We start from the raw sequence: 17,422 nt of genomic DNA, 5'->3' as shown, positions 1-17,422 counted from the left end.
AATTGTCATAATGATAGCAAAAATTTTGCAATCTTTTATTTGGGTCCGGTTCAAGTCAAAGCTGGTTTCAAAAGGATACAAATGCAGTCACTTACAGATTTTTCAGAGTCACACCTTCCTTGACCTGCTCAATTATTTGGATCTACCTGCAGCACCACCATATCCATAAAAATTATCTATAATGGCAAACAAAATTTCACCTGCCATTACATTAATATTTTATTAAGATCTTCATTACCATTTCTCCTTTTCAGTGCCGCAGATCATTCTAGATGTGAATACAGAGCACAGTGACTATTCATAGTGTCCAAAGAGGACAAAGCTTGTGATCTTTTAATGAATAGTCAACAAAGAAGGCAATAAAAGCTTTTTATTATTTTTTTACTACATTTTAGTACTTTTTGGCTTCTACTGTAGTATTCTTGACATATTAATAGTGGTGTGCAAATATTCAGAGGTTCAAATAAAGATCGAGTAGTATTTGCTATTATATTAAAAAAATTCACTATTTGAAGTTGTCAAATATTCATTTCTGTTCTAACATAAGGGATCACAACACTTATTGGAACCTACAGGGAGAAAGACAGATGCAAGCGGTGATTTTTCCAAATGATTCCACTGCAGGGAAGCCGCCGTTGCCGCACAGAGGCACCAATTGCTGACCAAACGAACGGAGTAGCTATCTCCTGTTTCGATAATTTCCAGTCATTCAGTAAGGAAGTGTTGCCTTTTGAAAACTAATTTATTTTCTCAATTTAGGCAATGCACTCTATTAGTTCGACTTTCCCACCATATTGTATTACCTTTAAAATGATGTGCGATGCAGTAGTATTACACTTTGCTCCTTCAGGAAATACTGCATTCTACATGCATATGGGGACTGTCTGTACCACTGTTTCATTACTGTCAGTATCATGGTGCTCTAGATATCATCATCTTTCAGTTGTTTCTCATTTACAAGCTCCGCAGTTGATCGGACAATACTGTTCGGAATGGCATTACATGAATCAAATCATGCAAGTAAGCCTATTTATGTTCTTTAACAAACAGACTTCACCCTACCTCTATATTTCATTTCGTTTTGAAATCAGAAAATATTTGGTGTTTGATTTGATGTGGAAATTTTGTTATTCGAATGTTAAATGACCCTGCACCAGGTTTGGGCATTGCAAAAAACATGCGCAGCACCTAGATTGAGCATTGGTAGTTGTGTCTGCAAATTGTGAATCAGCTGCACAGTATGAAAACAGCTAATGTTTCAAACAAAAGCCTGCACACCCTTCCTTTCAACGGAGCCCCGCTTCTAGCCAGAGAGTCAACAGGTCACCTGCACTGATGCCTCCACGTAAGACACACACTGCCTGCAACAGCACAGATTATGACCCATGCCTGGTAAATCATCCACTGAAGAATGCGCAGTACCGCCACTGGAAGTGCACCATGCAACAGTAAAGGAAGATAATTAAAAAGGAAAGGAGGCAGGGCTTGTGATGTACATCGGACGTGGTCCCTCGATTATAGTATGGGTGAATGCACAAAAGGAATGCTGCTTGCAGATGCTGGGCGAGGGAAAGGGATAAAGTGTCAGTTTTGGCAGTGAAGCTCACCTCTTGGCATCATGGCATCATGACATTTTATTTCTTTCTGTCTCCTCTATAATTGACTAATCTGAAAAATTCATGTGGTAAAACACTCCCTGAGCGGTGCTCTACAACTTCCAATGTTTGCCTAAAATTTGTGATGGGGCCCAATGAGGGGCCCTTTAAGGTTGGCAGGTCTGATGGCGTATTTCATAGTGTGTGCAAGCTCACCTCTTCATCCTCAGTAGCTTGGCTCTGACATTGGCTCAGTGAAACACAATTCAATGGGAAGAATGACTGCCATTACTTGCCCTGGATCCAAGATATCAGTATGTGACCTCTAGTCCTGTGCGGCCGTTGTACCAATTGCTGTTCAGTATTTGCTGCTTCTGTGTGGTCAGGCTTATGTTACATGATGGGCGTGTTTCTTGGTGATGGGCTCTAATTTAATGAAGCTACCATTACAGCTCTCTGCCAGCCACAACCAGATCACACGGATGTACTCGCTGGCCAGGCTATCGCAGCTCTCAAGCATTGATCTTTCGAACAATCTCATTATCTGCATTGAAGGTGAGCATTTTGTCACTTAATCATGTTGCTTGGCTCTTAAAACACACATAAATTGTTTTGCTGTGGAATTTTTAAATTCAATATTGTTTTTTGTCAATCTTACAGCATCAAGGTTCTCTCTTATTGCAATCTCTCAAGCATAGTATAAAACCACCAGCTAGCCTGGTTACCTGCATCACAAATAATTTTTTGGATTTTGCTGTCAGATATTTGATTGTGTTCTTATTTCTCCTTATAAATATATGTAGATTTTTTTCTTGCAGAATGCATTTAATTTTTGCTATGCTACCCTCTTAAATTTATGTCAGACCTCTGAGCATTCTTCTAATAGTGCTCGGCCAATAATTTGGTTCTTTTCAGCACTTGTGCCAGCTTGAACATAGTGGCTATGTTCCCCAAAAATTGTAGCCCCTAAAATATTTGGCTACAATTATGGTGGTAAAAATAAAGAAACATAAGCATTTTTTAGGGCATCTTCCCAAGCATTTTTATTTTGTTGTTGTTGTTAGACGTGCATTTTAATGTGGTTTGGAGGCTACTGACAGTTGCATGTCTGACTGCCAATTCTTTATTGAAAGAAACCTAGTTCATGCAATGGTAGCATTCTCTTCAATTTGCATGTCGATTTCAGCTGCCAGGTATGTTGTTAGCTTGTATGTTTGCTATTACTATGATGCTTAAACAGCAATTGTTGGAAATAATTATCATGCAGATAACCATCTGGTATCAGAATTATTGCATAATGTGATCGCATGCTTCTGTCATTCTTATTCTCTGTTTTTTCTTACACAAATCACTTTTAGAATTCAGAAACTGATGTGTATTCTTTTTAACTTGAATGCGTAGCTAACTGGTTTGTTGTGCACTTCAATGACTGTCCATGGCCATCGTTAGCCTCTGAATCCTGGTGAAATGTACTCCTAACCAAACAGCAAACCTCTGGATATAATTTGCTCAAAAAATGCTTGTTTCGTTTTCATTCTTCATAATTGCAGCGAAACATTTGCAGCAAGGCACAAATGCTGTAAACAACCAAATGAACGAGCTAAGCACTATTAGAAGAGTACTCAGAGATCTGACATTAAGGTAACATACATTTTCATGTCAGACCTGGACATAGAAGTAGTCACTCTGTGTTTGCATTTGTGAAGCCTAGATCAGCCATGTATTCATTTTGCCATCTTATTAAGTGAACAGTGCAATGGCACACAGCATGAAGACCACCTCCACGCTATTCACTGAGTAAGATGAACCACCAACTAGCCTATTTAGCCACCTTGCTAATTCCTTCAACAAAATTTTTATTTCACCATGTGAACATATAGCATATAATTAGCCTTGTGATGAATCAATGTTTCTATTAAGACATAGCCTTGCCTTGTTATTGTGTGCACAGCGCTCAAGGATCTTAAGTACCTGGTCTCAGTAAACCTCTCGAACAACAGGATAAAGGTGAGTGCTCTGGTGGCTGTCCGTCAACTGGCAAAGGTGCTGATCTGTCTGCTGTGTCATGCAGAGTCTTCAAAGCATCCAGTACTCTACTACCCTTGTGTACTTGGACTTGTCCGGGAACTTGATACCTTCACTGATTGACCTCACATCATTGACTCGATTAAAAGTAAGTCGTCCTTTAGATGCAAGAAAGGAAAGGGTGTAGAACGACACTTTATTTGAATTGAGTGGAATGGAATGAATGAGCATTTCTGGAGAACAGAAAAAATTGGAGAGTTTTGCTGTGTTTCTATATGAATGGTATTAAAGACACTATACAGAGTGAAAATGCAAAATAATCTTCATTGATTCAATAAACTAGCCTTGCACTTTGGTGCTTGTGCAGTCATTCCTGTGCTAATTAACTCAACCAGGTTTTCTTGTGTGTTTCCTGTGATGGATAAAAACACACATTTCAGTCAGCACCACAAATACATGAGCTCCTCTGATCACTCACCAATTCCTTCAAGTTTTCTCTTCTCCCAGGAACAGTCGATATGTGTGATGGTGCTGAGTAGGTGACCATTCGAAATAGTGAATCCATGAAGAGCACTACTGGAGGACTTCTTGCACTTGAATATTTGCGGGATAGCATGCATTGTGTACAAACACACTACAGGAACAGCAAAATTGAGTTCTGGTACTTCTGCCAACTGTGACTACTAGTTTCTTAGATGTTTTCACAATGGTTGAATTAAATGCGTGCTTGTTATGGTGGCCCATATCAGTATATGATATGAGCACTTTTGCAAATTTTTCATGTTGCGTGTGCTTTGACTGGAAATTTCATTAATTGGTTATTATGGCTCCAAGGCGCACGCGGCCAGTGAGGAGCACTGCAGATGTGAAGATTGACATTAGTTTTGATCACTTAGGGTTCTTTAACTTCCAGTGCAATTTCAGCAAACAGGACCTTCTTTTCATTTTGCTTTGTCAGAAAGCAGCTGCTGCAACTGGAAGTTGAAGCCCTGGCTTGAGCAGTGAAATTAGACAGACACTGAAGTGCTGTGGTGGCTTGTGCAAATGACATTGTGTCTGAATATGGGCACAAGTTCATTTTAACAAGTGTATGCAAGCTTGTATTTCAGACTAAATATGAATGATTAATGGCACTTCATTAGCCACACGCATCGCACCTGTGTGCTGAGACTATTCTAGCCAGCTGGCTTGCTGAGGCTTTTGAGGCAAAGGATTGAAGTGAAACACCTTTGTTGGGTTGTTGCCAAATTCTAGCCGTCACACGCTTGGCATGTGCATCATAAGCTACTGTTTCTCATCTTCTTCTGTCTATTTTAATGATGTGGCCATCTTAGCTCTGACCCTTGGTGCTGGACTTCCTCAAGCTCTGTTTTGGCACTGATGGCAGTTACCATTGCTGTACTGCAAGCCCAAGACCTTGTTTCTTGCCGTGCTGATGTGTAGCTGGAGAAAGCAGGGCAATGTCTCAAACATTATTGTCTTGTTTTATGCAGACTCTCCTTTTGAAGAGAAACGAGATTACGACACTGCAAAAGGCACAAGCGTACCTTCCAAGTGGACTCTGTGTCTTCTCAGTTGCAGAGAACAAAATTACTGACCTCACAGAGGTATGTCTTTTTCTGAGCATTTTTTTTCCGCCTACCTATTGAGCCAACTGCTCTAGTTCTAGTGACTTGCTTAAACTTGCTGTTGTTGCAAGTCAAAGTATGAGCAGCAACTATATGAAGGCTTTACCAACCTACCTAAGTTTGCACCCTGTCTGCTCTGGTCTGTGGACTCAGGTTCTTGTACAAAACATGAGGCAATTTTCTTGAACTAGCAAATAGTTGACATGGTAGGTACATATCTTTGGATGCAAGGCCACTAAGATCTATCAGGGATGCTCACTACCTATATCTTGTGGGTGCATTTTATCATGTAAATTGTGTGAACAAACTAATGCATGGATATGTGTTAGATAAACAAGAACATAAGCAATATGTGCTTGAAGTAATTTACTGAATTGCCATGACTTTTTGCAGTGGTCCTTTAAAGGATCTGTCTATTGTTGTTCAAGACCTCCTAATTTGTAGCACAATAGAAAGACTATTATTTGAAGTGTCTGAATGTGCAGTTCTTTGGAAAGCGAGTAGAAATTTTTAAAACATAATTTTTCTTCCTGCGCAGTCTCTTCTTCTTAGAACTGTGTAAGAACGCCTGCAACACTGATTACTGAACACGATGACTATGCCATGCCAATAGCAGTGAGAAAGTAGAAGTGCATAAGGTTTCGGCAGGAATAGTTGCATTGTGTCAAACACTGAAATTATGACCATAATAGCTGTCCGCAGCGCTTAATCGGTGGTACAAGTCATTAGTTCTTTTCTTTATTACTAGTCACCTAAAATCTCAAGTCTTTTTTTCTACAGGCACAGTCTGTGTAGACAGTGTCTTTCAGTTGGCGCTGCTGCCGAAATTCAAGGCTTTTGTTTGACAGTTTACCAAGTACATTAGGGTAAGGTGTGCCTAAACATGCATTGCAATGATGGCGGCACACCCTAAAATCACAAAGCATTTTTGACATCCTGAATATGAGAGCAACCCTCGCACCGCACTCACAACACGACTTGCGTTGATGCGTGTCACTATGTTAAAAGGGCCCATTGATGCACCACTCCGTTTCTCTGCACAAAGGCAGTGCCACTTTTCAACATGCACTAACTGAAAATCAGAATTTAAAAAAATTCTATGACGCTAATAAATGTTAGCAGAAGCACATAAAATACATGTAACAGTACACAGTATGGTCTCTACTGTTTAACTGTCAAGCAACACCACGTGCCTATTTTGCACCACTTTCAGAGCAAAATTTAAAATAAAATTCCTTGTTGATGGAATAAAAGCTTGCTCATTTCCGTCAATGTGACACAGAATCTTCTCATTCCCACCACAATGCAGACATGTTCTGAACGTTAGAGAGTGCCTTTAAAGAAGATATGCCTCACTTTCTTGATACCACATTGTGGCTTCATTTAATTCTAAGATACCACAGATAGCTCTTTGTTTATTTTCTTTCCAAAGGGACCATTGGGAACCGCAGCGCTGTACACTCATGACCATTGGCGTAGATGGGGGGGGGGGGGTAGTGTCTAAGCCCCTGCCCTTCCCCCTTTCCCACAGAACAGAACATTTCAGGACATGGGCTCCCAAAGAGCGACATGGATGAAAGAGAAAGCTTGAATGTGGAAGCAAGGCAAGGGCTAGTGCCGGTCGTCCGAGAGAGGAGGGGGTTGCCATGGGGGCGATCCCCTCTCCCATGCACAGAACATTGTGGCCCCACTCATGTCACGCCTCTACCTCATTCTGGATTGTGCTGACCATAACTGCTGAGGGTTGATCAATGTTAAAAATACCACACATAGATAAAGATGGGATAAGCACGTGCATAAAACTTGGAGCCATTGTTGCTCCTTCATGCTCCTCACGCCTTCATGTTGTTGAATAGCTAACTTCTGTTACTTGACCAAATCGTCGACTACACGGCACGGAAGAAAAGCATCCTTAAAATATTGGGACTTGCTTGTCTAATAATAAGCACCCCCCCCCCATTCTTTTTTTCTTTCCCTTGTTTTTGATTTTCATTATGGTAAGAAATTTGAGAAGAGCTTGCTATTAGGCTAGTTTGTACACACCGATAAGTCTGAAAACAGGGGAAGAAATGGGACAGGAAAGAAATGCCTACAGAACACTGATTTGTGCTCGGCAAAATATATGAAGGATGGGGGTGCTGGGGCCAGGGAAGCTAAGAAACCGCCACAACAAACAGGTGGGAGGACAAATAGGTGAATACTGTAGCCTCGAAGTCCACACAGAAGCAGAATATATGAATGTTTGTTAGAGGCCGCCACGCTGTTCAACAACCTGGTGAATGTTAAAAAGCGCAACAGTGACTAACGGAAAATAATGTTAAGAAGGGGAGTGGGGTTATGAATATGAGGAGGGGGGGCGCATAAAAGGCGTCAAGAACGAAGTTGGCAGACAATTATGGACATAGGGAGAGCGTCTTGTCACTGCCTGATCACTCAACACCAGATGGCCATGGCCATTCACCTAAATGAGGAACACCTATCCCGTCATAATGCAGGCTGCTTGTTGCAGAGAGCCTATCCTAACTAAACATCTCGGCAATTTTCATAATAGACGTGTGTCGGGAGACATGATGCTTTCATAGCTTTCAGAGCTACTGACCCTTATTTTACTTCGAACTACGGATGCCGTAATTTTCGCAAAGGCTTCTAAACAAGAAGCAAACCTGCTTTGTACTGTGCCTCATCAGTTCCTGAGTGTGATGAAATAATAGTATGTGTCATGTGATGACTACAATATCATGATTGCAAGTTACTTCCAAACATCTCTTTAAACATGTCGTACAGAAGGTCACTGAAAGTGAGTGAAACTTGCATCATATGATACTATGGAAGGTCTAGCATAAAGATTCGTTCCTGTATTTTTAAATCTATATTAATATATCATGTCCACAAGGCTGAAAGCTTGATTGAGTGATAGGTCCACCCTCTTCCATATGTAGCTGTGGCTGTACCACTCACTAGAAGATCTGGCTGCAAAACAATGGTTTTCCCTGCTCTTACCTGGGCAGCAACAAGTCTGGCCTGGAAACAAGAAGACACATAATAGTGGGCTGTCTTGTTTTTGTTTGGTGTACTGCCGCCACACACACACACACACACACACACACACACACACAGTTTTGAATGATTAGTCGAGATAAATTAATTAATTTTTAAATATAGCTTGAAACGTTCAGGTGTCAATAGGAAAGTTGCGGAGCTTCACAAATGTTGCCCAGCCCAGGTACTTCCAATGAGATAGACTTTGCGTGGCCATTTTTATTCTGGAAAGATGAAATCCTGTGGAGTTTAAAGAACACCATGTGACAGCCCGCTCTGTGTGCCCGAATGCGCCACGATTACAGTGCTATCATGAATGATTTGTAAAAAGATCTCCAGCGCCGCGCCTTCCCTTCACTTACGAGAAGAACTTCAACCTTTTCCTTGGCTCTGACATTACCGGCAGCAGCTGGCGACGGCGCTCCGAAAAAGCGCTTCTTCAGCAGCCGCACGTGCCTGTTGGCGAAGAACGCGCCATTATCAGCCGTTTATTCCAATATGATGAGAAGAGCAATTTTTTTTTTCCAGCGTTCAAGTCGATTTGGAATAGAAAAAAGTACACACAAAACATGTATCACACATCTGGAACCTGTGCAAGAGAGAGCATCATTTGTTACAACGCCGCTTTTCTTCCAATCTGTGCCAGCAGCTAGATGCATGCGAGCTCGACTGTCTGTTACTGTTGTGCCGCGCAACTGTTTCGAAGAACTTGTTTGCAGTGCCTAAAGCATGCCGTACCCAAGTGAGCAGAAGGTGAATGTGGTCTTAGCCTTGGGAGCGGCACGAGGCGACAAGAGGAAAGCTACCAAGGTATACTGAAATTGGCAATGTGGGGGAAGACCTAGCACAAAAACAATTGTGAGGAGTTACTTGACACTCAAAGGAACAGGTAGCTTCAAGAAGACGCGGCACAGAAAGGGGACCATCAGTGAAGAGGCTGAAGGAGACATTTTGGCTTTCATGACTGCAAGCGTGCGTGATGTGAGTGGTGAGGTGGGCATTTCAATGTCTTCAGTGTCAAGAGTTCATAGGAAGGCTGAAATGCATCCGTATCACCTCCAACTGCATCGAAAGCTGCAGCAAAGAGACTTTCAATTGTGGCTTGATTTCTCAAATTGGATCCTTGTGAACAGTGACGAAATACCGGATTTTGTTGACGAAGTAATACTAGAGCAATACGAACCCGCATTGGATGGTGCAGACCAGACACCAGTACCAATGGTCATTCAGTGTGTGGTGCGGTAACTCTGATGGAAGAATAATTGGCCCCATATTTTTTGACCACGTGCTCAAGGTGCTCAGCGGTACGTGAACGACATCTTGGAAGGCCCAGTCGAAGAGCTTCGCTCTTGTCTTCCTCTTGCGTTTTTAAAGCGAACTTGGTATCAGCATGACGGTGCACCAGCTCACAGCAGCAGCCTGGCCCAAGCCTGGCTTGACGAAGCCTTCAAAGGCCAGTGGGTCGGGCAGCATGGACCAGTGGCATGGCCTGTAAGGTCACCGGGCTTGACACATCTTGACTTCTTGTGGGGACATGTGAAAGACCGAGTGTACCGCAAGCCCACAACTACACCGGAAGCGCTAAAGGCAGAGATTGCTCAGGCCTGCAGCGAGATACTGTCTTGTGTCATCAAAAAAGCTACATCAGACATGCTGAAAAGGTGCCAATACTAAATTATGGCAATGGGCGACTTGTTTTAACACATTCTTTAGGCAGGCATCACAGCGAATAAATCCCTAAGACCGTTATCCATGAAAATAGCCATCTGTGTGAAACTTTTGTATGACGTGGAAAAGGCACGTAAGTAATATGAAATTACAAATTCTCTGCAGACAAGAAATGGACAGGAAGCTAAAAAGCAACCTTCCGTGTCAGTTTGCAGTTCTTCCTTTTGTGATAACCAGCGTAATTCACACGACGTTATCAAGCTTGTTATAAAGCGTGTTTGCTTGTTGGGGTCTTGCTTCCAAATTTGAACTCATGAGCTCGTAATTTTTCGTCGCGTACATTTTGCTAGCGTGAGAGTGCTGTTATCGCTGCAGAAACGGCAGCTGTGCTGTTTTTCAACTGCCACCCGAACCCACTGGCGTTTATCTCGTAACCAAGCACAACACGAAGCTCTGTCATGGGCAGCACAAAAGGCGCGAAGCGAGTGATGTTTTTACAAAGCACGGTTGAGAGCGCTGTAATTGTGGCACATTCGGGCGCACAGAGAACGCTGTCACGTGGTATTTTTAAAACTCCGTGAGCTTTCGTTTTTCCCAAATAAAAACGGCCACACTAAGTCTATCTTGTTGCAAGTGCCTGGGTTGGGCAATATTTTTGGGGCTCCACATCTTTCCTATTGACACCTGAACATTTCAAGCTATATTTAAAAAGTTAATTAGTTTATCTCGGCTAATTACTAAAAAGAAGACGTACAAAAAAAATTGTACTACATCCACGCAATTTCTGTTCTGAAGAACGCGTAGGTTTTTTCAAAATCTTGGTCCAAGTTAGCTGGGGCACCCTGTGTGTGTGTGTGTGTGTGTGTGTGTGTGTGTGTGTGTGTGTGTGTGTGTGTGTGTGTGTGTGTGTGTGTGTGTGTGTGTGTGTGTGTGTGTGTGTGTGTGTGTGTGTGTGTGTGTGTGTGTGTGTGTGTGTGTGTGTGTGTGTGTGTGTGCGTGCGTGCGTGCGTGCGTGTGTTGCGAGAGAAATGAAGGATGGGCGGGAGTGGTAGTTTACAAAGAAAGACAGACACACCCCCAAAATGAATTTCTGGCTATGCCACTGTTCATGACCATTACACATGTTGCGTGACTTTGCCCAGTGATATCGATAGTAGCCACACATTCTGTGCTTTTGTCCCTGTTCCTTGTATCCTGACATAAATGTCATTAACTCCATCTCTGAAGTATTTTAAATCACAATAAAAGCCAGTTATGGTAGGAGTGCTGACAGTGACAGTCCACCTTCTTTTCTTCATGGTATGCAGGTGTCCTTCCTTTCCCACCTCTCTTCTTTGGAGAGCTTCTCTATCGGTGGAAACCCCTGTGTCAACATGACCGGAGGCATTGTGTATCCTTGCAGGCTCCTGTTTTACCTATTTTGTATGTTTTCTTACTGGGAAATTTATTTAATTACACCTTAACCTCGTTGATCCTCATTTCGGGAAGCTTCATAGCGAATTCAACTTGACAATGAGAACGGCAAACAAAGGTACAACACATGATGTATACAGGGTGCTCCATTGTAGAATAAAATCTGATAATTTCCAGTTTTTTGCACCCTGAAAAAGTTTAATGAAAATCTGGTAACAGTTCCGCCTCAAAGTTTCGCCCTTTTGTAAAGGTTCACAATAAATGCAGGTGTTACAAAACTACTGAACGCTGCTTTCCTTGTTTAAGGAAGTGGCCAGTATTATCATCATCATTATTATTATTTAATGTTTCCTTCTTGCTTAACACTCAAGCAAAAACCGGCATATATACTATATGCAGCACCTGCTGGCCTTGAGTAAATGAAAGTTTGTTGCCTTTTTAGTAGCCGTGTTTACATGAGTGCGACAGTGCATCACACCTCCCGTGCATCACATACATGTAAACGGTGGTAATGCTTTCGGAAGTGAACACAGCACTGGCGTTTCTCTGCATTGCAAAAGGAAGCTGTAACATTAAGGAGACATTTTACAAACTAAAGTATGTTCAGAGGCTGAACCGGTCTGGAATGGACACAGAAATGCTGAATATGCAAATGACAATGCACGTCAACAAGGTCTTGTAAGATAAGAAAAAGCATTGCACCCCTTACAAAGCATGTGCATTTGCACTTTCCTTCCTTTGATAAAAAACTACAGAGAACAAAGTAAGGAAGGGTTCGCCAAGCAAATCTCTCTTTCTTTTTTTTTTTTTTTTTTTTTGCTACGTGGTTATATTAAAAAGGGCAATGCCTGCCAATGCGGGTTTGTTAGATAAGTTTGTCACAGGACTTCTGAGTGAACTCTTTGTCATTATATGTTTCTGCGAGTGATTTTGCTTGTTTAAATAGAATGTTTGTGTCCAAAAGGAGACAATTGCATTTGTGAAGCATTTGTGATAGTTACCTGAAAAATCTCAAGCTTTGAGCTTGATGACAACAAAAACCCAGATTTCAGCCCGATTTTTGTCTTAAAAGATGAACGCCAGATTCTCACCTCTGAAATTTAGAAAACACAAAACCTGACAACGAAGGGCCTGATATACCCTATGTTAAATTGTAACTGTTCTTAGTTTCAGTCCACCTTTACCTTGTCCACCTTGGTGTTATGCCTACATTTTGTTTTTGACATTTTAGGGTAAATAAAAGAAAAATGCATATACGTCTGTGATCTCAGGAAGACACAAAAAGCATTTCATCATTGCGCTACTGGTCCACACACGGCAGCTGCACATAGCTGCGTGGCGTTCGAGATATCAGCTGCCTTACTAGGCAACACTTCTGGGCAAGAGAAATGCCTTGCACTTTGCGCACCTCCCAGTTCTAGCCACCCTGGCAGAGCCTTGCCCCCCTTGCCACCTCCTCCTGCGTAGCTTCTAGCACATTAGTGGAGAGGAAGGGAGAGAGAAAGCTGCTCATTGGTGTGATAACTATGTCTAACTCTGCTTATACTTGAAGGATTTGAAAAATTATTGTGGCAGTAGATTTGTGACATGAGCTCGTTTAATAGTGTGACCATGCTACGGTTAATTAGAAAAGTATTTCAGGGCCCCTTCAAAGATCATTCCTATAACTATGTGCTGGTCACTAAAATGGAAAAAGCTTGTATTAATAGTAGCTTATGATGGCAACACTTCAGTCCTTCCTTGAAATGTTTTGCACATGGAGGAACACCGGAAGTGCTAAAATATAGAAAACTAGTTATACAGAAAACATTATCTGGATGTGAGGATATTAACAAGGAAGTGTATATGTATGTTTAGAGGTGCTTACTGACAGCTACTTTAAGTGATCGGGAAGCAAGCGACCTTATGTACATAATGTTTCTGGCTGCCTGTGCTAAATGCATGACCTTGCTTTTGTAGAAGCATGCCAGCTTTGCGTAAGTATTCGCACTTTGTGTTGCTGAAACGGAATGCACAAAAATATGCAGTTGATTCAGCACGCAGTACACAGTGTACTGTTTTAGAATTGATTCCTTAGTTGTAACACCATCTCTGTCTCACTGGCTCATGAGAACACATTTGCTGATGTGGCTAAGCTTCGTCAGTGTGATGTTGTATTAAGGTCACTGAGGCCATGTTCCTGCACTGCAAGGTCTTTTAACCCCTTACTGCATGGTTCATCATATATGATACGCATAGAACAACCTTTTCTAACTTGATAGAATGAACACTGAGGAAATCAATGCATATTTACCTGTAATCTGTGTCATCTCCAGCAATGAAAACAGCTGTAGCTCTGTAAATAATTTTCAAGCAATTTTTTTCTCAAAATATGGATGCCTGCAGCTTGTCACACAATGCACAAAAAGTTAATAAATAAACAGGTTATTTTCCAAATTATTACACTTGAAAGCAGCACCAAGAAAATAGCAGAGAGTTTGTTTGCTGTGATGTTTTTAACAAGAAAGACATTCTGGTCGTTCTGTGAGGCAGACATTAATTGCTGTACCATATAATTTAAAGCATGCACTTACGGGTTGTTTTTTGATGATAGCAGAGATTCCTTGCTTTGAGAAAACGAATTTGATGGCAAAATATTCTGTTTTTGCAGGTTGTACTGTTGATTAGCATCATTATTGGGATGAATATGTCAGAAAATGAAAATTCCAGCTGCTTTTAGGATAAACATTGCGTGGAGTCAGCCATATTCTTAGCGCTAAAGACAAGAGCATCAAGACAGAAGTCTTGGAAGAAGAGGAAGAAGGTACTTTTTGTCTTGCGTCAAGCCCCTAAAGCCTATGCAAACAAAAATCCATACAAAAAGAAGCACACCAAGGTATCTGGCTTATGTATTTAAGTTATGATCTAATCAATCGAGGATGATAAATTTTTAATGAACTTGTAATAACGCAAACTGCGAGAAATATACTACACTCATTACAGCAAAGCTTCAAGCTTTTTTCAATGGAAGTGATATTTTATGAAGGCTTTCTCTGATTCCAATAGCTTTCTGTATGGTTGTAAAATATATCCATAACTGCATGGTGCAGTCCACACAATCCGCACTGCATATCCAGATCGCCTCGAACACGTCTCGCCGATTAAATAACCACTTAAGTTTTGCGCGCATGTACGGTACGACACATGCTTTTAACTTTTCCGCACTCCCTACGGCCATTCGCTTGTGGAACAATCTGCCTGATCACATTGCTTCCAAGTGAGATCAAGAAAAATTTCGTCATCTCCTACACCAGCATTTTTATCTTGTTTCTTTGCTGTTTCTTGTGATGTCTTTATTTTTATTGATGTATTGCTATCTTGCTCTTATGAATTACTATGTTATGCTGCGTCACATGTTCACTTGTATGACCTGTTTATATTATTGCTTTTTTCCTTCTTTTTCCCGAAATATCCCTTCAAGAATTGTACTCCCTGATCTGTTCATTTTTCCTGTATTTTACTTTCTAGTATTAGTGCCTTACGTTAAGTTTTACTAGTGTTATTTCCTTAAGTGTACCTTTGTGGCCTTTCATTACTTCAGTTTTTCCTTTTTCATGTTTTGATCTGGGTAGTAATGTTGATGAGCCCTGCATTGCGGCGTATCCTTTGTGTTAGACTTCAGAAGGCTGCTTACTCTTTCTTTTTGCCTTGATTTTGTAACCCCCCTTACACACTGCGCCCATAGGGCCTGTAAGGTATTTTAAATAAATAAATAAATAAATAAATAAATAAATCTTTTGCAACATTTTCTGCTCAGAAAATCTCAACCATTTGGCTTTTTATAAAATTGAAGTTTTGAGAAGAGGTTTATTGGCAGCTCCTAAGGCAAAAGCGCGGTGACTGGGAACGGCGAGACAGCCCGAAGCACTGTCCAAAAAAGGCGACAGTAATCAACAGCGCGAGCGGGGCCGAGCCGCGCGTTGGCGATGTGTCTGTGCCGCGAGGCGCGTCTTCTTCTTCACAATCTCCCCCCGGACAAAAAGAGCCATCCTGGCGCCTTAAGAATCAGGAGGCAGAGGGTCGTGGTAGGGCTTGAGACGCGAGACGTGGACAATGTCACGTCCACGCCGGCGCAAGTCTTCAGGTGGTGACAGTGGCTCGATCAGAAAATTCACCGGAGATGTTTGCTCCAAGACTCGGTAAGGCCCTTCGAATTTTGGGACGAGTTTCGAGGAAAGCCCCGGAGTCTGGAAAGGCACAGACAACCACACAAGAACGCCTGGAGCGTAGGTGGTGTTCGGAAGCGTGTCGCTGCGGTTTTCTTTCTGGCGCTGCTGTTGCTCGGCCGTAAAGGAGCGCGCTAGCTGGCGGCATTCTTCGGCCTGTCGGGCGACGTCGGACACAGGTAGACACTCGGAGGCGTCAGAACGGTATGGAAGGAGCGTGTCGATGGTATGCGTAGGCTGGCGGCCATACAGGAGGAAGAAAGGTGAAAATCCCGTAGTGGCCTGGATCGCGGTGTTGTACGCGAACGTGATGAATGGAAGGATGCGGTCCCAGTTACCATGATCAGATGCCACGTACATCGACAGCATGTCACCAAGTGTGCGGTTAAATCGCTCTGTGAGTCCGTTAGTCTGGGGATGGTATGCCGTGCTTGTCCGATGAATAATATGGCATTCCGAGAGCAAACTTTTGACGACTTCGGAGAGGAAGGCGCGACCTCGATCGCTGAGGAGTTCTCGAGGTGCGCCGTGTCGAAGCACGAAGCGATGTAGAACGAAAAAGGCTACATCCCGTGCCGTAGCACTTGGTAAAGCGGCAGTTTCGGCGTAGCGTGTCAAGTGGTCAACAGCAACTACGATCCACCGATTGCCGTCTGGAGTCATAGGAAGCGGGCCGTATAGGTCGATGCCGACGCGATCGAAGGGTGTGGTAGGGCACGGGAGCGGCTGCAAGGCACCAGACGGGCGTAAAGGCGGCGATTTGCGGCGTTGACAGTCAAGATAGCACCGAACAAACTGTTGTACAAAATTGTACATGCCGCGCCAGTAGTAGCGGTGGCGAATTCGTTCGTACGTCTTGAAGACTCCGGCGTGGCCGCACTGTGGATTGTTGTGGAAAGCGGCACATATTTGTGACCTTAAGCTGCGGGGAATCATCAGAAGCCACCGACGGCCTTCAGGAGAGTAATTGCGTCGGTGGAGCAGCTGGTCACGAATGGCAAAATGAACTGCTTGGCGTCGGAGGATTCGGGATACAGGGATAGTCGATGATCCAGAAAGATAGTCGAAAAGAGAAGCGATCCACGGGTCACGACGTTGTGCGGTGGCAAAGGAGTCCATGTCGAGAGATGAGATGGAGTGTGCGGAAGTTGTTCCGCAGGCCGAGTCTGGAGGTAAAGGTGAACGAGACAGGGCGTCGGCGTCGGAGTGTGTTCGCCCACTGCGGTATACAACGCGAATATCGTACTCCTGGATGCGTAATGCCCAACGGGCGAGGCGGCCAGTGGGATCTTTCAAGTTGGCAAGCCAACAAAGCGCGTGGTGATCTGTGACCAAGTCGAATGGGCGCCCGTACAGGTATGCTCGGAACTTGCCAAGTGCCCATACTAAGGCCAAGCACTCTTTTTCGGTCACGCTGTAATTGGCCTCAGGCTTCGTCAGCGTGCGACTCGCATAGGCGACTACGTATTCGGGGTAGCCTGGCTTTCGTTGGGCGAGGACGGCGCCGAGACCGACCCCGCTGGCATCTGTGTGTACCTCAGTTGCAGCCGACGGGTCGAAATGGCGAAGAATAGGTGGGGAGGTGAGAAGACGACGCAGCGTAGCGAAGGCGGAGTCACATGCAGGGGACCAGGAGGAGAGGGTGGTGTCACCGCGCAGAAGCTGAGTCAATGGCGCCATGATCGATGCGAAATTCCGAACAAAGCGCCGGAAATATGAGCATAGGCCCACAAAGCTCTGAAGTTCTTTGATGGTCTGAGGCTTCGGAAACTCAGCGACAGCTCGAAGTTTTGCAGAATCGGGTAGAACGCCGTGCTTGGACACAATGTGGCCTAAAATGGTGAGCTCT

The 17,422-nt window shown here is 43.2% G+C and overlaps 1 protein-coding gene across 1 annotated transcript in view; it reads left to right on the top strand.

Annotated features, from left to right (window-relative positions):
• Cep97 (centrosomal protein 97kDa) overlaps positions 1-17,422 on the top strand; it is a 166,072-nt gene that overhangs the window by 2,389 nt on the left and 146,261 nt on the right. The window contains exons 3-7 of the mRNA XM_075696746.1: positions 2,048-2,150; positions 3,547-3,602; positions 3,667-3,768; positions 5,114-5,227; positions 11,263-11,345. Coding sequence (XP_075552861.1) covers positions 2,048-2,150; positions 3,547-3,602; positions 3,667-3,768; positions 5,114-5,227; positions 11,263-11,345 — 458 coding nt within the window. The remainder of the gene's footprint in view (positions 1-2,047; positions 2,151-3,546; positions 3,603-3,666; positions 3,769-5,113; positions 5,228-11,262; positions 11,346-17,422) is intronic.

The sequence above is a fragment of the Dermacentor variabilis genome, chromosome 6 (assembly GCF_050947875.1).
Source record: "Dermacentor variabilis isolate Ectoservices chromosome 6, ASM5094787v1, whole genome shotgun sequence".
NCBI classification, from domain to species: Eukaryota; Metazoa; Arthropoda; class Arachnida; order Ixodida; family Ixodidae; genus Dermacentor; species Dermacentor variabilis.
The sequence above is the reverse complement of the archived record's forward strand: the minus strand, read 5'-3'. Positions and strand labels throughout refer to the sequence as shown.